Source organism: Pseudonaja textilis, chromosome 16, assembly GCF_049901715.1.
Source record: "Pseudonaja textilis isolate UNSWEBS1 chromosome 16, rPseTex1.2, whole genome shotgun sequence".
In the NCBI taxonomy this organism is placed as follows: domain Eukaryota; kingdom Metazoa; phylum Chordata; class Lepidosauria; order Squamata; family Elapidae; genus Pseudonaja; species Pseudonaja textilis.
The window spans coordinates 3,524,772-3,549,928 of record NC_142005.1 but is presented as its reverse complement, the minus strand read 5'-3'; the positions used below and the strand labels follow the sequence as shown (position 1 = coordinate 3,549,928).

The following is a 25,157-nucleotide window of genomic DNA, read 5'->3' as shown; positions in this document are numbered from 1 at the left end:
CCCCTCCCCCCCAACCAACAATCCCTTCACTGGCTATTCGCTTCACGCGGCTCTAAAGTCGGCCAGGGGCTCGTGACAAGTGAGAAACCCGGACGGAGCAGCCCTTTTTAACGCTCTAGGCCAGGGGTCTCCAACATTGGCAACTTGAAGCCTGGAGGACTTCAACTCCCAGAATTCTGGAGACTGGCACATGGGGAGTTTCTGGCTGGGGAATCCTGGGAGTTGAAGTCCTCCAGGCTTAAAGTTACCCAGGTTGGAGACCCCCCGCTCTAGACTACGGCTGTCAAACTCGATCACGCGGAAACCTTTCCGGAAGTGTAAGGCGCGGCGCGTCTCCATGGAGACGCAGGCGGACTTCCGGACTGCGCCCGCGCCGCGCCGGAAGTGTTCCCTGGGGGGCCGTGGCCAAGCCAGCCGAAGAGGGTTTGGGGTTTTTTTTTCCCCCATGGCGGCGGCGGCGGCGGCGGCGGCGGCGGCTCAGGCCGAAGGCGACCCGGAGCCTCCAGGCGGGAAGCGGCGTCCACACGGGATGCTGAAGCTCTACTACGGGCTGCCGGACCCGGCGGGCGAGGCTTTGGCCGACGCGGCCAGGGGCGACCTCGGCGGCCCCATTGACATCAACGGGCCCCACTTCGACCCAGAAATCTACCTCACCAAGGTGGGGAGGGGGAGGAGGGGGGCTTGGGACACGCCCCTCTGCCGAAGGGGCCTCTGAGCATGTACAGAAGGCCCTCAGGACCCACTCGCGTTGGTTTTCGCCTTGCTCCATCGTCCCTTTTGGCCATAGAATCCGAAGGCTGGAAGGGACCTCTGGAGGTCATCCAGTCCAACTCCCCCTTGCCCAAAGAGTCCTTATTCTATCCCGGTTGTCCAGTTTCCTCTTGAAATTCTCCTGTCTTGGTCCTTGGAGGGTGTTATGGAAGCTGCTCTCCAACAATCCTGGTGGGCCCTGAGTTCAAAACAGGTGGTGCCAGGTGGAGAGGAAACCCTTCGATTGACAGCTTAATCCAGTTGGAAGGGAGGCGGGGAGGGGGCTCCACCTATTCTCCAAAGCGCCAGAAGGCAAGAAAAAGAAACCAGGGATGGAACCTGGAACTAAGGAGAAACTTCCTAGCAGTGAGGACAATTAACCAGTGGAACTGCTCGCCACCAGAAGTTGTGGGTGCTGCTCCCTCTCAGGAGGCTTTTAAGAAGAGACTGGACAGTCATTTGTCTGAAATGGTATTGGGTCTCCTGCTTGAGGAGGGGGCTGGACTAGAAGACTTCCTTCTGTTATTCTATGTTTTAAAGTCTGCTCTTTGCAGTTTGTGTGTGTGTGTGTGTGTGTTATAAAATCAGAGCCATTGTGGTGCAGCGGTTAGAATGCAGCATTGCAGGCTAACTCTGCCCACTGCCAGGCGTTTGATCCTGACCAGCTCAAGGTTGAATCTGCCTGCCTTCCTGCCTGCCTTCCTTCCTTCCTTCCTTCCTTCCTTCCTTCCTTTCTCCCTCCCTCCCTCCCAGTGGTTAGAATGCAGCATTGCAGGCTAACTGCCCACTGCCAGGCATTTGATCCTGACCAGCTCAAGGTTGAATCTATCTGCCTGCCTGCCTGCCTGCCTGCCTGCCTGCCTGCCTTCCTCCCTCCCTCCCTCCCAGTGGTTAGAATGCAGCATTGCAGGCTAACTCTGCCCACTGCCAGGCATTTGATCCTGACCAGCTCAGGGTTGACTCTGTCTTCTGTCCTTCCCAGGTCGGTAAAATGAGGACCCAGATTGTTGGGAGGCAAGGGGCTGATTCTGTAAATCGCTTAGAGAGGGCTGTGAAGCCCTGTGAAACGGCATATAAGTCTAAGTTCTATTACTTCAAAAAAAAACCCACATCAGAGTTTTGGTCTTCCCCAATGAGCCCCTCCCTCTCTGGAGATGCTGGCTGGGATTCAGGCTCCGGGCTTTTCTCTGCCACTCTCATGATCTAGCAGTGAAGACCAAAACAAAACCAACCCCCCCAAGCAAAGCTATTTCCTGCTGCCACCCACAAACATCTTCTTTTCCCCCTCTGCCAGCTGCGGAAAGAATGCCCCTTGGCTCAGCTGATGGACTGTGAGACAGACATGGTGAAGCAGATCAGAGCCCTGGATAGCGACATGCAGACCTTGGTTTATGAGAATTACAACAAATTCATTTCTGCCACAGGTAATTTGAGGAAGGGGAGGGGACACCGTTGTCAGTCTTCTCTCCTCTGAAGTGGGTAAAATGAGGAGCCAGATGGCAGGGGGGTCAATAGTCTGACTCCGGAAACCGCTCAGAGAGAGCTGTAAAGCACTATAATTTTAGCTTATTGTCGTTGCACCTCGTACAACGAAATCAAACCCCATCTTCAGTGCACATCATGACCATGAAAATAAACACAAACACACATCCTACACACATTGAACCGGAAACTATACAGTGGAATTCAGCAGAGCTCCTGCCCTGGGATAGAAGCTGTTTTTCAGCCTAGTTGTCCTTGTTTTTAATGTCTGGTACCGTCTGCCCGATGGTAATAGTTCAAAAAAAGGTGTGCCCAGGATGAGATGAATCTTGAGAATGTTTTGAACTTTCTTAAGGCAGCGGGAGCTCTAAAGCTCTTCCAAAGAGGGGAGAGGGCAACCCAGGATCCTCTGGGCAATGACGTTAGCTCTCTGGAGCGCTGTCCTATCTGCCCTTGTGCAATTGGCAAACCATACACAGGTGCAGGAAGTTAAAATGCTCTCTAGGGTGCAGCGGTAGAAAGTCACCAGCATATAAAGTGATATATAACTGTTGGCGCTAGTGCTGTTTCGTCTAAGTATATTTCATTATATATTTCATCTTTCTGTTATGGTAATCAGAGAGTGGTATTTCTTATCTTGTCTTTCATTGTTTATTGTTCCATTCTTTTCTGATCTGTTCACATCTTTTCATGTCTTTTGATTGTTGTAAGCCGCCTAGAGTTGGCCCATGCGTGATAAGCAGCAAATAAATTTAACAAATAATAAGTTTGAGATAGGTAGTCCTTGATTTACAGCCGGATGCTTAACAACCAACCTAAGCAGTGGTGGGATTCAAGTCAAAATTTAGGACTGGTTCTGTGGGCGTGGTGTGGCTTGGTGGGCCTGGCAGGGGAAGAAGGATACTGTAAAATCTCCATTCCCTCCCCACTCCTGGGGGAAGGTTACCACCAGTTTTCTGAACTACTCAAAACTTCTGCTACCGGTTCTCCAAAACTGGTCAGAACTGCGGAATCCCACCTCTGAGCCTAACCTTAATGAACCTACGTGGGGGCTATTTTACCTGAAGTCCCGATGATGCTCCCCGCTCAATGATCACATGTCCGCACTTCAGCCATTCAGCAACTGGGTCATATTTACAACTGTTTGGTGTGTCCCACGATCCCATGACCTAGTTTTGCAGCAGTTTGGCCAAAGGCTTCATTTACTTCCAGTTTTCAGCCCGACTGGATCCATACCAAGCCGAGGCATGTAGGGTCTCCTTCCGTGGGCAAAGGGTTGGACTAGAAGACCTGTGAGGTCCCCTCCAACTCTAGGATGGCATTGTGTCCTTCCGACTCAAGTCACTGTGCAGTTGCCTAATTTCTACGTGGTGTCTCAGCCCCCTTTCCCTCCAGTCCACTACATAGCACAAAAGAGTACCTATTCTCCAAAGCACCTGAGGACAGAACAGTAACTAATGGATGGAAATTAATCCAGGAGAGAAGCAACCCGGAATTAAGGAGAAATGTCCTAATAGTGAGAACAGTTAGTCCGTGGAACAGCTCCCCTCCAGAAGTTGTGGGTGCTGCTCCCTCACGGGAGGCTTTTAAGAAGCGACCGGACAGCCGTTTGTCTGGAATGGTATTGGGTCTCCTGCTTGGACAGCGGGGCTGGACTAGAAGACCTCCAAGGTCCCTCCCCACTTGCCATTCTGTTACTCCTGTCCTCCCCCACCCACCCACCCCCGCTAGACACAATCCGCAAGATGAAGAACGACTTCAAGAAGATGGAAGACGAGATGGACTGCCTGGCCGCCAACATGGCCGTGATCACTGAGTTCAGTGCCAGCATCAGTGGGACCCTGCAGGATCAACACGAGCAGATCACCAAGCTGTCAGGTGGGTGTGCCTGGTCTGCCCAGGTGGGAGATGGGTGGGGGAGCAAAGCATATAATCGCAGCAGTGGATGTTCTTGGGTCACAGAAAGGGCAGATACAGGTAAAGGTTCCCCTTGCACACATGTGCTCGTCCTTTCCGGCTCTAGGGGACGGTGCTCCTCTCCGTTTCAAAGCCGAAGAGCCGGCGCTGTCCGAAGACGCCTCCGTGGACATGTGGCTGGCAGGACTAAATGCTGAAGGAGCGCAGAACCCTGTTCCCTTCCCACCAAAGGGCTCCCTGTTTTCCTTCATTACAACAGCCCTGCTGTCTGACGAGACCACACACCAGTGGATGCCAGGCAGACCTCGAACCACGGCCGCAATTGGGATCTGGGCCTCCGTTGCTAAGCGAGGCGGTTGGTTAAGGAAGCCGTGCACAATGGTACCACCTTTTATGCAAGACTTCGTTAAGGAAACCGCTGCTGCAGTTGATAAATGGTCATTAAGCGATTTTTCCCTGTTGACTTTGCTTGCCAAAGGTTTTCAAAGAGCGATCGTTTGACCTCAAAAACAGCGCAGCTGTCATAACTCCAGGCCAGTTGCCAATAGCTCATGAGCCTGGGGAGGCTGCAACCAGTAACCACTGGTCCTCTGGTCGCTTTTTTCCAGTGCAGTTGTAACTTTGAACGGTCGCTAAAGGAATGATTATCCGCCATTCGATTTATTCCATAAATGCTGTCTTTCTAAAGAACACTCCTGCTTTGACGGCGTCCTTACACTACAAGCCGTGTAAGATGGCTGGGCAAAGGTCTCCTGGACGAGCAATAAGGGTGGTGGCTGGGATGTAGATTTGGCATTATTGGTAGTCCTCAACTTACAACAGTTCACTTAGTGATGGTTAAAAGTTACAATGGCAATGAAAAAAGGGAGTTATGACTATTTTTCATACTTATGCCTGTTTGCAGCATCCTCTGTGGTCAAAATTTGGACTGGGTAGTGCGGTGGTTAGAATGTAGTATTGCAGGCTACTTCTACTGACTGCCAAATTGATGGCATTTCGATTCTGACCGACTCAAGCTTGACTCAGCCTTCCGTCCTTCCGAGGTCGGTAAAGTGAGGACCCCGATTGTTGGGGGAAATAGGCTGACTCAGTAAACCGCTTAGAGAGGGCTGGAAAGCACTGTGAAGTGATATATAAATCTAAGGGCTATTGCCTGCCTGCCTGCCTGCCTGCCTTCCGATTAGAATGCAGTTGTTGTTATTGTTAGTTGCAAGTCATGTCCGACCCATTGCGCCCCCGTGGACAACGTTCCTCCAGGCCTTCCTGTCCTCCACCATCCCCTGGAGTCCCTTGAAGCTCACGCTGACTGCTTCCATGATTCCATCCAGCCCCCTCCTTCTCTGCTGTCCCCTTCTTCTTCTTCTTCTTCTTTTGCCCTCTTCGGCTCTTCTCCAGGGAGTCCTTCTTCCTTCTCATGTGGTGGCCAAAGTCTTTGACTTTCCTCTTCAGGATCTGGCCTTCTAAAGAGCAGTCAGGGTTGGCCTCCTCTAGGACTGACCGCTTGGATGGCCTTGCAGTCCAAGGGACTCGCAGGGGTCTCCTCCTCCAGCCCCAGAGTTCAAAGGCCTCCCTTCTTTGGTGCTCAGCCTTCCTTAGCGTCCAACTTTCAGAGCCATACATTGCACCCTTCCCTCAAAATGACACTATAAAGCCCTGCACACCAGAACAACTAGACACAAGGGGAGTTTTTTCCTAAACACCCATCACTCTGCTACACAAATAATTCCCTCAACACGGTCCAGTTATTCACAAAGTCTGCACTACTGTTATTATTAATCCTCCCATCCTTTCACCCATCCCCTCTCACTTGTGACTGTATGACTGTAACTTTGTCGCTTGTCTCCTTACGATTTATATGGACTGTTTCCTAGTATGATTTGATTGCTTATTGTACCCTGTGACTATCATTAAGTGTCGTACCTGATGATTCTTGAATCTTGACAAATGTCTCTTTTCTTTTATGTACACTGAGAGCATTTGCACCAGGACAAATTCCTTGTATCTCCAATCACATTTGGCCAAAAAAGAATTCTAATTCTATTCTATTCTATTCCAACTGGGAAAATCGTAGCCTTCAATCCACGCACTTTTGTTGGCAGGGGGATCTCCTTTTTAGTATGCTGTCGAGATTTGCCACAGCTTTCCTCCCCAGGATCAAGCCTCCTTTAATGTCTTGGCTGCAGTCCCTGTCTGCGGTGTTCTTGGAGCCCAGGAAAATAAAATCTGTCACTACCAGTATTGCAGGCTAACTCTGCCCACTGCCAGGAGTTTGATCCTGACCGGCTCCAGGTCGACTCAGCCTTCCCTCCTTCCGAGGTGGGTAAAATGAGGACCCAGATTGTTGTGGGCAAGAGGCTGACTCTGGAAACCGCTTAGAGAGGGCTGGAAAGGCACCGTGAAGCAGTATGTATGTTCTATGTTCTGTTGCTGTTTGGCAGTTGACTCATATTTGTGATGGTTACAGTGTCCGAAGTTATATAATAACTTTTTGCAACCTTCTGAACCAGCAAAGTCAACGGGGGAGCCAGATTCACTTAACAACCAAGTTACTAGCTTAACAGCTGCAGCGATTCCCTTAACAACCGTGGCAAGAAAGGTTGTAAAGATGGGGCAAAACTCACTTAGCGGTGGAAATTTCGGGCTCAGTTGTGGTCGTAAGTCGAGGACTATCTGTATCCAACTGGCCGCTTTGGCATAATTCACCGGCAGATTTTGGCAACCCTGCATACAACTTGGAGAGGAATGTGTGATAGCTCCCAAATGGCTCAGAGCATCACCTGATCAAGGCTTCCTGAGACCGTAATCAAGCACACCCTTAGTCCAAATAACTCTTGTTTTATTTCAGTGCTGGGAATTATGTTCATTCCCAGCCCGTAATGAGTCCCAAACAGTTGCTTGAGATAAGCACTCACCTTTCTCTCCTTTGAATTGCTGCCAACAACTAAAGTGCCAAATGAACTGGAAAACACAACAACAACTGAAGTACAAAGTCCACACAGAGCTTCAAGGATTAATCTGAACAGAGCAAATGACGTTGCTTCCTGCAAAGGTTTCTCTACCTTTGCCTGTCCTTTATACCTTATGGGAGGGGCAATCACCTCCCAGCCTTACTTCCGAGTCGCCCCTTTTGTCTTAGCTGCTCTCACCTTCTGGCAACTCTGTGCACACGCCCACTGGGAACAGGCTCCCCTGGGTCCTCAGCCTCGCTGCTGCCAGGCTCCAAAGGCAGCACCCCACTCCCAGATGGTCCTGGCCCCCTCTCTGCATCGGACACAGAACCCTCGTCTGAGTTCTCCCAGGACTCCTGGACTGGTCCCCGTTCTTCCCCACTGTCCACTTCTACTGCCCTCTGCACAGGCTGCCGATGAACCACAATTACCTGACCTGATTCCCTTCCCAACTCCAGGAGTCCATGCACTTCTGCGCAAGCTGCAGTTCCTGTTCGAGCTCCCGGCCCGCCTGACCAAGTGTGTGGAGCTGGCGGCCTATGGGCAAGCGGTCCGGTACTACAGCAAAGCCCGCTGCATCCTCCACCAGTACCAACACATGCCTTCCTTCCGGGGCATCCAGGATGACTGTCAGAAGATCATGGCCGACCTCGCGCAGAAGCTGCGGGAGAAATTCCGGTAAGTGTCCAGAGGAGGCGGGGAGCGGGCAGGGGGGACTATTGGTATGGAAGGTGTGGGTTCTTGGTCCCTGAATTCCCAGAGGGCTAAAATAACGGAGCCTCAAGGTTTTGCAAATAAAAGAACAAGTAGTCTTCAACTTATGACGAGTCAAAGTTACTATGATGAGTTAAAGTTACTATGGCCTCAGAAAAGGAAATTTACAGCCTGAATTTACACTTACAACCACTGCATCACAAGATCTCAATTCCAGATCTTGGCAACTGGCTTGAATTTACAACCAGTTGCAACAGGGGTGTGAAAAATGGTCATAAGTCATTATTTTTCAGTGCCATTTATAACTTCGAATGGTCACTAAGCAAACTGTTGTAACTCAAGGACTACCTATAAAATGCGGCAAGTTGCCATGGAGCAAGAGAGGGGAATTACTACCTTCTGATGAGTCGTCATCATCTTTTAATGGCCCCATATAATCCCTTGCGGGGTGGAGTTTGGGCAACTGAACAGAGCTGAATGTTTACTGGCCAGATGCCGTTCCTGTCACCAGGGCAGCGTTTTTTTCTCATTTTGCCCAGAGAGAGAAATATCTGCCTCTATCTGGGTTCGAACTCACAGCCTCCTGATTATGAGGCGAGAGCTCCCCCTCTAGGCCACCACAGCACTGCTACTCCCTTCTGATGAGTCCACCTGTTTTTTGTTTTTTTCCCCTCCAGGGACGGAGGCTCCGGGGCCAAGGACTTAGCCGAATGCGTGGAACTGCTGCTACAGCTGGGGGAGCCGGCAGAAGAGCTGTGCGACGAATTCCTCTCTCACGCCCACTGCCGGCTGGAGGCCGAGCTGCAGAGCTTGGAGGCCGAGCTGGGAGGCGGGCCGCATTTAATGGCGTCTGGCCCGGCGACCGACATCCTCGAATTCACGGACCGCGGGTGCAACAGCTTCGTCAGCAACATCTGCCTAGTGATCGCCTCCTACCAGGAGCTGTTCATCCACCGGGAGGGCACCCAGGGCATCGCCCGCATGGCTCACGACAAGCTGGTGGCCTTTGTCGACGGCCTGATGGAGCGCTACTTTGCACTGGTGGAGAGGCGCATCCAGCTCGAGAAAGGGGTAGGCGACAACTCCCTGCTGGTGCGGGCGCTGGACCGCTTCCACCGGCGCCTGCAAGCCCTGGCCAAGCTCTTGCCAGCCTCGCGGGCAGCCGCTGAAGGGACGGAGATTGTGGTGCGCGCGGCCAAGGAGCGCATCCGGCAGTACCTCCAGGCCTTAGAGAGCTTCTACCTAGACTGCCTCACGGATGTGCGCCAGTCCTTGGCTGCCCCTCGCCTGGTGGGCAAGGAGAACCCCAGCCTGGCGGAGCTGCTGGGCACCATCTCGGCCTCCATCCTCAACCAGATCAAGTCTGTCCTCACCTACGTTCACCTCTTCACCGCCAAGGACATCAACTTCTCGAACAAGCCGTACTTCAAGGTAAAAAAGAAGAAGGATTTGTCCTTTTGTAACTCATTTCTCCTCCATAACAACTTTTTAGATGTGGGGACTTCAACTCCCAGAATTCTGTTGGCTGGGGAATTCTGGGAGTTGAAGTCCACGCGTCTTGCACACTGCCAAGGATTACAGATTAACAGAGTTGGAAGCGACCTTGTAGGTCATCTAGTCCAATCTCCCCCCCAAGCAGATCGTATACCATTTCTGACAGATGGGCAGTCCAGCCTCTTCTTGAAAGCCTCCAGGAGAGAAGCTCCCACAACTTCTGAAGGCAACTTCTGTTCCATGGGTTGATGGTTCTCCCTGTCAGGAAATTCCTCCTTATTTCCAGGTTGAATCTCTCCTTGATCAGTTTCTATCCATTCTTCCTTCTCTGGCCTTCAGGTGCCTTGGAAAATAGCTTGACCCCCTCCTTCTCCTCTCTGGGGCAGCCCCTCAAATATTGGAAGATGCTCTCCTGTCTCCCCTGGTCCTTCTCTTCCCTAGACTAGGCCCAGGCCCAGTTCCTGCAACCGTCCCTCGTATGTTTTAGTCTCCAGTCCCCTCATCCTCCTGGTTGTTCTTCTCTGCTCTTCTTTGTATAGATGAGACACTGTGCTATACAAGGCCAGAGTAAGGCCAACTGATATACTAAGCATAGCCTCAGAGCGCTGCCCCTCAGCCTTTCCATTGCTCGATAAGACAATGCAATCTGAATAATGTTTAAATTCAGTTTTCTTCTAGGCCAAATAACAGGCTCCGCTCCATAATAACATTAAACACAATCTTTTTAAAGAAATACATTTATTTAAGAAATGCTAAATGCCAACCGGGAGGGCTTCATAGCTCAGTGGTTAAGGATGTGGACAGCCCAGGTTTGAGACCTGAGCGCCACGCAAAGGAGCGAGGTCCCGTTACCTTTCCCAGCTCCTGCCCACCCCACAGTCCGAAAGCATGCAAACGCAAATAGATAAATAGGTAGCACTTCGATGGGAAGGTAGCAACGTTCTGTGTTTCACCGCACGTTCTGCAGCGTTTTGTTAGCCACATGACTGCAGAAATGTGTTCAGACAATGCTGGCTACTTCAGTTAAAAATCTGTGATGAGTCAGAAACAACTGGACGGGAAACTTTTGCCTTTACTTTAAACTAGCTCGATCCCCATGCTTTGCTATGAAACTATGGGGTTGGGCTCAGTTTTGGGGGAGGAAAATAAGGGGCAAAAATTGTGCCCCTACCAGCATCCATCGGTATCCATCTGGCTACTATCCTGTCAGTGTGTGAGAGAATTGAGGGCTGTTTGGAAATTGAAAGAGTATTTGCTGTGAGCAAGGGGGAGACAGCAAGGAGCCTGGGCGTGGCTTAGCTCAACTGTTCTGGACTAAAGCTGCTTGGTGTTGTGAAACTGAAACTCCTCTGCTTGTGTTTTGCCTTTGGAAGAGATTTCTTTTCAGGTTGTGAGGGGGAGTCAAACTCCTTAGCATCAGAGCGTGTTAATAATAGTAATAATATAGGAAATACTCTAAATGCTCTGATGGTCATTTCGAAACATCCTTTCTTAGTGAGCCCCTAGAAGCCAAGAAGAACATAAGTGCCAAATTTCAAGTTTGTAGGCTTTATGGTTCTGGAGTTTTTGTGATGATGCGTGAGGGGTATTTTATATATAGATACCACTTAAGCACGTTAAGTAGATAATTCACCTATAATTAAGGCCATAGACAAATGCATATTCTAGCATTTTCAATGCATTTTTAATACAATAATTATAAGGTGGGAAAGGCAAATACAGGTGGTCCTCTACTTAAAACAGCTCATTTAGTGATCATTCAAAGTCGCAATGGCACTGAAAAAAGTGACTTAGACCATTTTTCACTGTTACGATCATTGCCGCATCCCCATGGTCACATGATCAAAATTCAGACGACGTATATTTATGATGCTCGCAGTGTCCCGGGATCCCCTTGTTCTGACCTCCTGACCAGCAAAGTTGATGGGAAAGACGGATTCGCTTAATGACTGGGTTACTAATGTACCAACTGCAGCAATCCCCTTAACCATGGTGGCAAGGGATGTCGTAAAACGGGCCAAAGCTCACTTAACAACAGAAACGTTAGGCTAAATTGGAATCATAAGTCGAGGATTACCTGTATAGCGCTACCCCCGCTAGCATGTCCCTTTTTTTTCTTCTGCAGGGCGAATTCTGCAGCCAGGGTGTCCGTGAAGGCCTGGTGGTCAGCTTCATCAAATCCCTTTGCCAGATCGCCCGGCAGTTCTGCGAGAGTTCGGGCGACAAAGGGGGATCCAGTCCGCCGGCTCTGTTGCTGCTTCTCTCCCGTCTCTGCTTGGATTATGAGACGGCCACCATCAGCTACATCCTTACCTTGACCGATGAGCAGTTCCTGGTACAGGTAGGGTCAGAGGCTGGCGAGAGCGCCAATTCAGAAGTCCTGTGATGAGCTGGGGTGTGGCACAAAGGCAACCCAGCCAGAGAATAAGTAGAGGTCCCTTTATTAGCTCCAACTTTGCCCCTAATGATCCAGTTACCTTCCAGTCTGGATAAAAACTCTCCCAGGAACCTGCAACTGCCTTTGGCTGCAGATATTCCAATCGAAAACGGTGTAAACAGAAAACTTTAAACTATAAATCCAACCCAGCAAGATAAGGGAACAATGAAGTAACATGGCAGTACATCCAACCAGTTGGGAGGATGTCAGGAACTGATAACAACAGTCAACACTAGATAAACTCAACAGTTTGTTCCCCTCCCAACTGCCTCTCCTTTAAGCTCTCTTCCCAAGTGTGGCTAATGAAGGGAATCAGGGCCCTTTCCTCTCCCGTAAGCCGCGCAATTCACATTGCTCCCTTCTCCATTCCTCCCTGCGTGCCCTAGGATGAAGAGGGGGTGGGCCTGGGTCTCCCTCTGAACTCCCTCTCCCTTGTTCTCCCTCTCCCCTGCTCTTCCCATCCCAGACTTTGCCCTCCCCCAGTTTCCTCCACAGCCAACAGATGGCTGTTCGTCTTCTTCCTCGGATTCAGACTCCGATGGGGGGGCATGACAAGTCCAAACCTTGCAGGGCTCATTTCTTCTGTCAGAACTTCATCAGATCCAAATTCTGGTGAGCAGCACAGAGAAGATTGCAGCCTCCTTCTTGAGCTGCAGACCCGACACTTCAGGACGTCGTAATTTATTTTGACAGTAATATTACATATGACAGCTAGTCCTTGACTTATGACCGCAATTGGGGCTGGAATTTTAGTCCTAAGACGGAACACTCGTAAGTCAAGGCACCCAAGTTTACCTGTTTTTACAATAGTTGCTAAGGGAATCACAGAGCTGTAAATACAAATGTATTCTCCTGGAGGTCCGCCTATCTTAAAGCATGCTGGCTGAGGAATTCTGGGAGTTGAAGTCCACCCATCTTAAAGAATGCTGGCTGGGTAAAGCTAAAAATCCATTGAGACAAGAAATGTAGAATAAAATAATTTTGTTCCCTGATCACCGCGATCGGAGGGACAAACATCTTTTTTTTAAAAAAAATTATTAAGCATTTTCCAACAATTTAAAAGCATGTTTACATTTCCAAAAGTTACAGCCTCGTCAACTTTCATATTCATATATCAATTACTATGTTACTTTTATGTCTATTGTCTAAGCAGATATACCAGGCGTCCCAGACTAAAAAATACTCCGTTTAATTTCTGTCTTTTGACTCTAGAGTCAGCCTGTCCATCTCCACACAGTCCAGAATTTTTCTTATCACTGGCCCCTCAGATGGTATATTTTCCTGTTTCCAGTACTGTGCATACACAATCCTGGCCGCTTTTATTATATGTAAAATAATGTATGCGTCTGTCTTAGCATGATCTCCCCTTAATGTTCCTAATCGAAGCAGTTCCCATCTGAATTCAATTCCCCACCCCCACCCCAATTATTTCCTCTATCCCCTTATGAGTCCTACTCCAATATCTTTTAGCTTCTGAACATGTCCACCACACATGGGAGAAGGTTCCCCTGTTTGTTTTTACATTTGCAGCAGTTTGGACTCCGGGTTGGGAACATCTTTGCCAATCTGGCAGGAGGTAAATACCATCTGTAGAACATTTTGTATATGGGGACAAACATCTTCTAATGGGAAAAAACTCTGTAAAATATTATGCAACTCCCCGTGAGCTTAATTATTTTGAAATAAAGCCACAGCAAGCTGGTGACAGGAGAAGGAACGCATGTACACAATGCCACTTTTGCACAATTTGTCCTCGGCGTTTCCTTATTGCAATACATGGAGGGTTGCTTGCGCCATTGCACGGGCCCTCCTGCAATACTCAAAGGTACCATTTCCTGCTCTTGAGCTGTGGGGGGAAGCCCAAGGAAAAACCCAGAGTGGCTCAGGCTGGGAGCAGCTTCTGAGCTGAGCCCCTTATGCGAGTTCTCTTCAGGATCCAGATTGGGTACCGGGGAAGAACGTTGCATATTGGTGACATTAGCCTGTAATCCTACATTAAGTTTGCCATCCCCGCCTGGCTCGGATTAAGGACTCTGTTTACAAAACTAGGCATTTAACAGCATGGAGTCGACACCTTTAACCTGTCAATAATAAATAATAACCTGCTTCTAATAAATAATTGGATTTCTTTTGAAACTTGGCTCGAGACTCAGGAATGAATTAGAGCATCCGTCGGAACACTGGCATATCCAGTGTTTCTCAATTTGATAACTTTCAGATGAGTGGACTTCAGCTCCCAGAATTCCCCAATCCTGAGAGTAGAAGCCAATCCATTTTAATGCATGCTGGCTGGAGAATTCTGGGAGTTGAAGTCCGCCCATCTTCAAGTTGTCAAACTGAGAACGCTACCTCTCAGCATTGGTGTACCTGGTGTTTCCAGTTTTCTAATAAACACCGAGGCAGATCTTTTTACACACATAAGTAACACCTGCCCTATACCAGATGGGTGAAAGATGGCAAGCGTTGTCCCCATATATAAAAATAAGGGAATAAAAAGGATCCTACTAATTATAGGCCCATTGATCTGATTGACATTGCAAGCAAAAATAGATGTTTTTAAATAGAATTGAAATCTGGGTAGAGGAAACCATACCCTCGCAGGAGGTGCTCACATTGCAGCCCTGGTCAAAAGGGCCCAGCAGAGATGATACTACCTGAGACTTCTCAGAAATCAACAATGGAATGAGAAACCGCTGGGAACCTTCTACCGCTGCACCAGAGAGAGCATTTTAACTTACTGCACCTCTGTATGGTTTGCCAATTGCACAGGGGCAGATAGGACAGCCCTCCAGAGGGTTAACATCATTGCCCAGAGGATCATGGGTTGCCCTCTCCCCTCTTTGGAAGAGCTTTAGAGCTCCCGCTGTCTTAAGAAAGTTCAAAACATCCTCAAAGATCCATCTCATCCTGGGCATCCCCTTTTTTTTTTGAAGTATTACCATCTGGCAGACGGTACCGGATAATAAAAACAAGCACAAATAGGCTGAAAAACAGCTTCTATCCCAGGGCAGTCGCTCTTTTGAATTATACTGCATAGTGCAATATTAATGCGATATCAGGCGTTTTCAATTCAGTGTACAGGATGTGAAGGATGTGTGTTTGTGTTTATTTTCATAGTCATCATGTACACACTGAAGATGGTATTTCGTTGTACGAGGTGCAGTGACAATAAGAGTAAACTAAACTTAAGAGCAAGCAGGTTTTAGGCAATTGCTTTGTCTTGAACCATCTAATTGCCAAATATCCCTATAAGAGGAGAGCTTTTATAGACTTCACGGCAGCGTTTCATACGGTAAACGGAGAAGGACTATGGAGTAACGCGACATCTCTCAAAACAACCTAGACTGGTTTGATTAAAGCCCTTTGCACAAGTGCCTGTTTGAGGGTGTGATAGAGGGTTAAGGGGGTGCTGACTAACAGGAGTCACGCAAATAAAGAGGTACGGCAAGGGTGTATCCTGGCCCTGCTCTGTCTTGGTTTATATATCAGTGACTTGCAGTGACAGGGCTAATGAAGGATCCCATGGTACACCTGCCAGTGATCCTAAATACATTCTGTCTATGCCAGGGGTGTCAAACTCAAGGCAGGGGGCCAGATCCGGCCCGGGGTGTGTGTGTGTGTGATTAGATGTGGCCTGCAGAGTCACCCTGGGCCCAGTGAAGGATGGCCTGTGGGGCCTTTGCCAGTAAAAACAGAGCTTGCGAAGGCCACACGCCGGTTGCAGGAGGCCATCGCAGCCCAAAATGGAGCTCACAAGAGATGTCGAGGTGGCCACGCCCCTCCTGGCCGTGCCCAGGTCGAAGACAACCTGATGGGGCCCTCAATGAAATCAAGTTTGACCCCCCTGCTCTAGGCTGATGATATAAACACTGAAGCAGCTGTATCTTCCTGGAGCTTCAGGCTCCAATCTCAGGAGGATGGTAGGTGAGGTCCAAAACATCTCCGGGAAAGGAGATGCGGCTTAAAATCCTGGTGAGTGACGCTTCAGTTTCAGGTCTCCCTAATTGCCAGGCTCTCCTTTCTCACCGGGTCTTGTCCCTCCAACAGGACCATTCCCCTGTGACGCCGGTCACCGTGCTGTGCACCGAAGCCAGGGAGGCTGCCCAGAAGCTGCTAAACCATTATGTGAAGGTTCAGGGGTTGATCATCTCCCAGATGTTGCGCAAGAGTGTGGAGACGCGGGACTGGATCTCCACCATCGAGCCGCGCAATGTCCGGGCTGTCATGAAGAGAGTGGTGGAAGACGCCACCTCGATCGATGTACAGGTGAATGCAGAGAAGGCCTGTTGTGGCCCGCCAGCAGTGCTGGCGGCAGACATGGACAGTGAGGAGGTTGGGGAGGAACCTGGGCCAGTCCTGGAGTCTGGAGAAGGCCCTGACAAGGGCTCTGCGTCGGAGGCAGAGATGGGGCCAGGGCAGTCTGACAGTTACAAGCTGCCTTTGGAGTTGGACATCAGTGGGGCAGAAGAACAGCTGGAGCCTGTTCCCACTGTGCGCATGCAGAGAGCTGCCAGGAGAAGGGAACAGCTAAGGAACAAGGGTCAACTTGGGAGTAAAGCCACAGGTGGACAGTGAATGGCCCCTCCCATAAGGGGCAAAAGGGGAGTGGTGTTTGCAGGAGACAATTAGTTCGTTCAATTAGTGTGAAATTCGTGACTCACAGAGACTCCTTGCCAAATATTTCCTTGGCAAGGAGGAGACAGGAGAGCAGCCTTCCAATATTTGAGGGGCTGCCCCAGAGAGGAGGAGGAAGGGGGGGGGTCAAGCTATTTTCCAGGCCCCCGAAGGCCAGACAAGGAACAATAATGGGTGGAAACTGAACAAGGAGAGAGTCAACCTGGAAATAAGGAGGAATTTCCTGACAGTGAGAACCATCAACCCATAGAACAGAGGTTGCCTTCAGAAGTTGTGGGAGCTTCATCAATTGGGGAGAGGGGGGCTGGACTAGACAACCTCCAAGGTCCCTTCCAACTCTGTTATTCTGCACCATATTCTGTGCTGCCACTGCCTGTTGCCCTTTTGTCTCCTCCCAGGTGGGCCTGCTCTACGAGGAAGGGGTACGGAAAGCTCAGAGCAGTGATTCCAGCAAGCGCACTTTTTCCGTGTCTCGACAGCAGGGCCGCTACGCGCCCAGCTACACTCCCAGGTGAGCTGATGGGGGGAAGGCAGGTGCAGGGGTTACCTCCTCTGCATGAAAACACCTGCGAGAGAGCGAGTTCGACCACCACGGAGATTTAAGAGGAGACTTAACGGAATACAGGGGGACCACAATTGGGCCCAACTTTTCTGTTGTTAAGTGAGACATTGGTTATGGGGACTTTTTGCCTACGCTGTTAAGTGAATCGCTGCAGTTGTCAAGTTAGCAAACACACCTGTAAATGAATCTGGCTTCCCCATTGACTTGGTAAGGACTTAAACCTGTATTTTAGGGAAATGGCCACTGGTGCCAAGCTATAAGCAATTAAGGTGACCTTGCCAGCTAGGGTTCTCTGTAATCAGTTATGGTAATTAAATTATGATTTTAGGGCTTTTTTAAAACTTGAAACGGCTCTAAAATTTTGGTTTTCCTCATTAGCTTCTTTGACTTTCTGTAGGAGGAAAGAAAAGAGTACAAAGTAAAAAAAAAGCACTGTAAGGTTTTTCTAATGCAGCGGAGAATCTGATAAGTCCACTGAAACTGTCCTGCCTCTGTTGGAATCGGGTGCCGAGGGGGAGGCCGAGCAGCTGACCGGGAGTGGGAGGGGGGGCTCCGGTGGCTGTGGAGGAAACGGGGGAAGGGCACAGTCCGGCTGGGCAGAGGAAGACCCAGGGCCACGCCCTCTTCATCCTAGGACACGCAGGGAGGAGCGGAGAAGGGAGCAACGTGGCTTACAGGGGTTATGGGGGAGGAAAGGGCCCTGATTCCCTTCATTAAGTGCAGCTGGGAAAACGGGATTTGAAAAGGGCGTTTGTGCACAGCACCTGGCTGGACGCAAAGTGTGCATTCTCTTTGTTTGTCAAGCCTTACCTGAGTTCTGGCCTCCTCCCAACTGTGTGTATTTCATTATCTTTTGAAGTCTGCAATTCCTCAACCTGCCCTGCCTTGTTAATTGCTGCAGTTTGTGGTTTGTGTTGGTTTTTAATTAGAATCTATATGTACTTTGGGTTCGGACTGCATTTCCTCCCTTTAAAAACTCTTCTTGGGAGAATTTTTTCTCCAGCCGAGGATAACTGGACATTGGGAGCCAAGTTGGAGGTATTAAAGGGACTTTACCTACTTTTGTGACTTTGTTGCTTTTGTGCCACGCCCCTTTGGATCATGACAGAAACTCTGAACATGAGGCTACTGACAATCCCTTTTATTTCTCTGATCAGAAAGCAGCCTCTTGGTCTCCCAGCTGAAGCACCGCAAGGCAGGGAGAGAAAGGCAGGTGCACGCGCAAAACCTTTTTCTTGGGACTTTTATAGATTATACCACTTGCAAAGACCGTCGTTGCTACGGAAACATTAGTTTCTCAGCGCTTCTACAAACAAAGAAACCTTCCTTAGATGGATTGGGGAAGAAGTCCATTTTAGCCCAAAGCTTCGTTTCTCACAGTCTCAGTTACTGGGAAGAGCCCGTTCTCAGGTAGCTGCAGGGAGCGGATAGATAGGTGCCTTTTGCGTTTCTCAAGTAGCTACTTTGCTAGGCTAAGGCTGGCACTTCACCCAGAGCCGTGATGGCGAACCTGTGGCACGCAGGCCATAGGTGGCACGCAGACCGATTTATGCCAGCACGCAAACTTACCTCACTGCGCATGCACGTGCCTCACAGCTGATTTTCAGCCGGTTTGAGGTCTTTTTCAGCCTCCCAGAGGCTTCTGCAGGCTTTGCAGGCCGAAAACTAGTCCCGTTTTGTCATTTCCTGTTTTTCCAAAAATACCGGAAGTGATGAAACGGGGCTAGTTTTCAGCCTGCAAAGCCTCTGGGAGGCCGAAAAAGGCCTCAAACCGGCTGAAAATCAGCTGTGAGGCACCGTGCAGGTAAGGGGCGGTGGGTGGGTGGGAATTGTGCGTGCATGCATAGGGGTGTAGGGGGTGTAGGTGGCACATATTGCCTTCTGGGTGCTGGCACGTGAGTGCGAGTGTGCAAGCGCGCACACAATTTTTGGCACAGGAGCCCCAAAAATATTAGCCACCACTGACCTAGAAGTTGGCTCAGCTCCCAGCTCAGCACAAGTTACAATAGAGCTCAGCTCAGCCCAGCAAGGGAATCAGAGATTGAGCCAGACACACTCTGTATAGGCCAGAGGTGGGCAACTATGGCCCCTTTATGACTTGTGGACTTCAACTCCCAAAATTCCTGAGCTAGCATGGCTTGCTCAGGAATTCTGGGAGTTGAAGTCCATAATTCATAAAAGGGCCATAGTTGCCCACCCCTGGTATATGCGCTCTGTATATGCTCTAATCCTTTCAGTACAAGTGGTCCTCAACTTACAACAGATCATTTGGTGACCATTCGAAGTTAAAATGGCACTGTAAAAGGTGACTTACAACCATTTTTTCACTCTTAGGACCGTTGCAGCATCCCCACAGACATGTGATTTACATTCTTGAGAACTGACTCACATTTATGACAGTTGCAGTGTCCTGTGGTCATGTGATCCCCTTTTGGGACCTTCAGACAAGCAAAGTCCATGGGGAATCCAGATTCACTTCACAGCCATGATACTAATTCAACAACAGCAGTGATTCCCTTGATAAACATGGCAAGGAACATCATAAAACGGAGCAAAACTCACTTCACGTATTTCTCACTTAACAGCATAAATCCCAGGCCCAATTGTGGTCATAAGCCAAGGGCTACCTGTATTCCCAAGGGCCTGAAAAAAAAAAGCATGGCTTTGAAAAGAACTTTTTGGGGGGTGGGGTGGGGAAATCCCTAGAAAAAGATCCTCAGTTACACAGAGGAATAAGACCGTGGTGGTAGATCAAATTGTGGGGTCCTTGGTGCTCTCTGAACTTGGTTGTGTCCTTGAAGACGTTCCATGACCCAGCTAGGGAACATCATCAGTGCTAGAAGGGAGCTTGTTGGAATGGAAGAGAAGAGGAGGAAGAGGATTGTGGCATCCTTGGTGCTCTGAACTGGGTTCTTCCCTTGCAGACATTTAGTGACCCAACCAGGTAACACTATCAATGCAGATGGGTGTATAATCTATTTAAAGTAATCAATTATTTCTTCTCCCCCCACCACAATTGTGGCCAGTGCCCCCATGGATACCAATTTGTTGAGCAACATCCAGAAGCTTTTCTCGGAGAGGATTGATATCTTCAGCCCTGTGGAGTTTAACAAGGTGAGGATCAGCGGGCTGCACGGGGCCCAATTCTTTTCTTTTCCTACTCTTCGCCCAGCACCCCCGGAAGCAGATAGAGCCTTCGATTTAAAAAGAGGCTGATTTGAACAATGGCGGCGAGAGCTTTTTAGCAGGAAGGAAAGGATACGCCCCCGACATTAAACTACTTAGAGCCGTAGTGTCAGACCTGCCCCAGTCTGATCCCTTAGGGAAGGAAAACCCTCGACTCCCATGTGGTGGAAGCGAATGGTGCTTTTTACTAAGGGATGCTGGTGTCAGGTTTCCAAGTGATGAAATCCATTTAAAAAGAAAAGAGCAGAAATGGATAAACTCACTCAAAAGGTAAAGGATAAGGAAGACTCAAAATATTTAGAGTTTGGGAAAACTGGTATAATTGGGTAAAAAATAGAAACCAGCGAGTGAACAGATAGGGAAGAGAAAATATATAGAGGTTATAATGGGAGTACTAACCAGATAGAGGAAGTAAGTATTAGAAAATAGTCTGATAGGAATATACCATTTAAGCAATTAGAAATGTATATGTACATGTTTTGCATTTATTGGATATGTTCTTTCATTTTGATTTTGTTTTAACTAAATGTTTTGTAATGTGTAAATATTTTTTAATGTTTAATAAAGTTTATTTTTAAAATTAAAAAAAGAAAAGAGCAAAGTCCACCTTGCAAAACAATTTCTTTTATTTAGTTAAAGCATCTAATTGGCAAAGTCTGTTGCAATTCCGGATCTGACACAACCCGGAATTACACCCCATAATATTGGAAATGAGAAAACAGCCTCCCCAAAGTCACATTCTCCAACAGAAGTAAATCACTGTTTGCTTGGTGTCGTCAATCTCCACTTCCAGGTCTCAGCAGGGTCAGCTTTCGTTCCCACAGGAAGGAGAACCACCTAGCCTAAACAACTCTCACGATCTCTGCTCCTCCCACCTTAGGAGTGTGGCAAGCCCGAAACCCTTCTGCCCCCACCCCATCACCAGCCAAGAGAAAGAAAGGAATATATAATAATAAGGCTAAATAAAAGGGCTAGGCGTAAGTCAATGGCGGGCTTGATACTGGTTGCATTAGAGGCAGGCGGAATCCTGAGTTCCCCCACAAAGAGACAAAAGCTATTCCCTTCAGTCCCCATCCCCCACCCCAAAAAAAGAACAATCCAAACGTAGCCAATGCGATACCACCAGGATGCTTTGGGGAACACTGGAGGTTTTTTGTGGCAGGTAACTTTCCACACTCGGGGCAAGACAGCCTTGGCACGAATTAGTCCCAAGATGATCTGTTTTTCTTCAGCTGTCGCCCCCCTCCCGAATTCCCATGCAAAAATGCATACAGGTTTATTGCCCATTTCTGTCCGCCCCCCCCCTCGATAGCTCCTCACCCCCACCCCCAAGTCCTTTGATGGCAGGACGCCAGCGCAGCACCAAGCCGAAGATGGTGAGCCTGATGGAGACTCCTAGGGCCGGAAGGGACTCATATTTATGACGGTCACAGTGTCCCGGGGTCAAGTGTTCCCATTTGGCGACCTTCCGACAACCAGCCAATGGGAGCAGCCAGACGCATTCAGGGACCACTGGGTTCACTTAACAACCAGCGGTGATGTGCTTAACAATAGTAGCAAAAGGATCATAAAGCCCTGGTGGCGCAGTGCTTAGAATGCAGCATTGCAGGCTGATTCTGCCGACTGCCAGCAGTTCGATCCTGATCAGCTCTAGGTTGACTCAGCCTTCCGTCCTTCTGAGGTGGGTAAAACGAGGACCCAGATTGTTGGGGGCAAATAGGCTGACTCTGGAAACCGCTCAGAGAGGGCTGGAAAGCACTGTGAAGCGGCATATAAGCCTAAAGGGCTATCGCTAGTTCTACAAAATGGGGCAAAGGTCACTTAACTGCCTTGCTTAAGAACAGAAATGTCGGGCTCAGATGTGGCCTTAAGTCAAGGACTACCTGCTTGGATGGGGGGTTGGACTAGATGGCCCACAAGGTCCCTTCCAACTCTGTTCATCCGTATCTGTATGTGTAATCAAAAGGATTTGGTTGCCTCCCAATCTGATCAAAACAAACATAAATAAATATCCCGCCTGTGCTTTTTGCCCTCTTTCAAACACTCTTCCTCTTCCCCCACCCAGGTCTCCGTGCTGACAGGCATCATCAAGATCAGCCTGAAGACCTTCCTGGAGTGCGTCCGCTTGCGCACCTTCGGCCGCTTCGGCCTGCAGCAGATCCAGGTCGACTGCTACTACCTGCAGCTCTACCTCTGGCGCTTCGTTTCGGACGAGAACCTGGTGCACTTTCTGCTGGACGAGATCGTGGGCAGTACGGCTCACCGGTGCCTCGACCCCGTGCCCATGGAGCAGAGCGTGATCGAGGTCATCTGTGAACGCGGGTAGATGGAGCCTCAGTTTGGACCACGCAGGAACCGTGTTCGTCCAGCTGCTGGGGGAACTTTTAAGAGGTGTGGCTGCTGGCTGGGGAATTCTGGGAGTTGAAGTCCACACCTCTTAAAGTTCCCCCAGTCTCTTTATTTTAAAGCTCCCAACTCTTATTCAGCAAAGGACCTTCTGAAAACCTCTATGAAGAGAAAACGTTTCTCTTTCTACTGTATGGGAAGTGATGGGGAGAAAACTGGGCTCGCCCCCTGGATGTGCCCTGCACCTTGAAACTTTCAGTGGTGGGAAAATTCTGATAAAAATAAATAATTTAATTCTCTGCTGCCTTCGGAGTACTGGGTGAATTATTGCAAGCCAGCTGATCCCAGCACCATCTGCCAAATTGCAACTCTGAGCAAATACAACCCTTGCCCCTCTCTGATTTTTTTACAAGGTATCCTCCCTCGCCTGCAGTAACCCATTGCAACCAGCTCGTAGGTAAAAGATTGCAAGTTATTTGGAGGAAGCCCCATCGGTGAACCATGCAAGATCAATTACAGGTAGTCCAGATTAGAATAGAATAGAATAATCAGGAGAGGAGAGGAGAGGAGAGAGAATAATAGGGAATAGAGAATAATAGAGAATAGAAAATAGAATAGAACAGAACAGAATTCTTTCTTGGCCAAGTGTGATTGGACACACAAGGAATTTGTCTTGGTGCAAATGCTCTCAGTGTACATAAAAGAAAAGATACATCCATCAAGAGTCAAGAATCATCAGCTACAACACTTAATAGGGTTACAAGATTTAGTGACAATTCAAAGTTACAGTGGGCCTGAGAAAAGTGACTTACGACCTTTTTTCAGAGTTGCCCCACCGTTCCAGCATCCCCACTGGGTTCTCTAAGGGAGCCACTTGGAGGTGTGTCTGTGTCCTCGGGGTCACCTGAGTGGTGCAAATGGGGGTGTGGAGCCTTCTTGGAACAGCTGAAAGGACCGCGGGGCAGACTGGAGATAGACGGTGTGCGTTGGGGAAACAAAACCACCACTTCGCCAGTACACGGCACAACACAGGAGAACAACCAACCCCGTTAGGACAAGGTTCAGCAGCCATCTTTATTTGGAAAAAAAAAAAAGGACCTTGCTGTCTTTTGAAGACAGCAAGGTCCACATTTTGTACAGAGAGGACAGCTGGTTTGAAAGAGGGATCATAGAGGCCATCGGTGTCAAAACTGACAGCCCCTCCTCAACGGAGGGGGAGGGCTGTGGCATCACCTATCTCCAGTCTACAACACGGTCCTTTCAGCAGTTTCCAGAGGGCTCTGCACCCCATTTGCACCACTCAGGTGACCTGAGGACACAGACAAACCTCCAGGTGGCCTCAACAACCCTCTAAAAGGATGTAAATGACCAGTTTTCTGCAAGGAATATAAATCCTTCCATTCCCCACCATCCTGCCAGAGCTGAAGAAGCTTCTTGGACGAGAAGCGAAACGTCTTCAAAGAAAAACCAAGAAAGTCCAGTTGCTTCCTGAAAGAAGCACCTTTGGGACAGCCAGGACCTGGATGACGGAGGATCTCCATCAACATTTCTGGCCCCTTCTGCTCAGCCTCATGGTTGCTGTCTACCAAGCGCTTGACTTACAACAAGTTCATTTAGTGAACCAGGTACAATGGCCCTGAAAAATGACCTATGACCGTTTTTCACACTTAAGATGGTTGCAGCATCCCCACGGGTCACAGGATCTAAATTCAGGTGCTTAGCCGCGTCCTGGGGGTCACATGATCCCCTTTTGGGATCTTCTGAGAAGCAAAGTCAGTCTGTTCTGACCCAAACATTGGTCCAAGGAAGCAAACACGAAACCTTTTAATGATCCTTTACGAATTCCATTCCTCCCCGGTTAAAAGGCTGTTTCAAACTAGTTGTCTGATAAGAATCAGCCTTGCCAAGGTGGTGCAAGACTGCCAAGAACACTAGATAAAGTTGCTAAGAAATATTTCAAACACAAAAAGTCTCCAAACACAAACTAAGAGAGTCCAAACATTCACAAGGCTTGAGTGCAAAAACTTCTTTGCTTCCTGCAAAGAACTCTGGTTTCTCAGCTGGCTTTTATCTCTTGAGGGAGGGGCCATCCCCTTGCAGCCTTACTCCCAAGTCGCCTGTTCTGCTGCAGCTGCTCTTTCCTTTGAGCAGCCCTGGGCACAGGCTCCTCTGGGGCCTCTTCCTCACTGCTGCCAGCCTCCACAATCTCCACTCCCTGATGCTCCTGGCCCATCCCTGCATCCCACGCAGGCCCCTCCTCTGGGTCCTCACTCTCCGAGACCTCAGCCGTCCACACCTGCTCCCAGCGAACCACATCACAGTGGGTAAGCCAGATTCACTTCGCAATCAGACTAACTTAACAAGGGCACGACTGACTTGCCAACTGTGGCAAAAGGTCCTAAAATGAGGCCCTTCACAGCTATCTTGCTTAAGAACAAAAATGTTGAACTCAACTGCTTCAATCAGTGTAGATTTCTAGAAAATAATAAATATATTAAAGATGTACTACTTTTTATTATATCTACAGAACTGTTTTAGGATAGATTTGGGAGGAGAATATGAATCGTTATAAAATAAACTAAGTAAATTATAGTTATCCTGCAAAATATGAATGAATAAAATTATAGTCAAATGATTAACAATGATACTAAGGTATTCAACGTTTGATTGATAATATGAGCTATTA

General features: G+C 48.9%; 1 protein-coding gene across 1 annotated transcript; it reads left to right on the top strand.

Moving 5' to 3' along the window:
* The first annotated feature begins 380 nt into the window (after window positions 1-380).
* On the top strand, window positions 381-22,777 carry VPS51 (VPS51 subunit of GARP complex). Its single transcript, XM_087913829.1, has 10 exons — window positions 381-658; window positions 2,045-2,174; window positions 3,964-4,110; window positions 7,556-7,775; window positions 8,489-9,242; window positions 11,431-11,646; window positions 15,790-16,008; window positions 16,776-16,888; window positions 19,966-20,053; window positions 22,191-22,777. Exons 1-10 carry the CDS (start codon window positions 446-448, stop codon window positions 22,449-22,451), a joined length of 2,361 nt encoding a protein of 786 aa, XP_087769955.1. The 5' UTR covers window positions 381-445; the 3' UTR covers window positions 22,452-22,777.
* Window positions 22,778-25,157: the final 2,380 nt, after the last annotated feature.

Bases quoted from the DNA above. Each gene is read 5' to 3' on its own strand.
- VPS51 (XM_087913829.1), top strand. From the start codon at position 446: ATGGCGGCGGCGGCGGCGGCGGCGGCGGCGGCTCAGGCCGAAGGCGAC. The intron at 16,009-16,775 runs GTGAATGCAGAG...GTCTCCTCCCAG, and splicing joins CCACCTCGATCGATGTACAG to GTGGGCCTGCTCTACGAGGA. The intron at 16,889-19,965 runs GTGAGCTGATGG...AATTGTGGCCAG, and splicing joins GCGCCCAGCTACACTCCCAG to TGCCCCCATGGATACCAATT.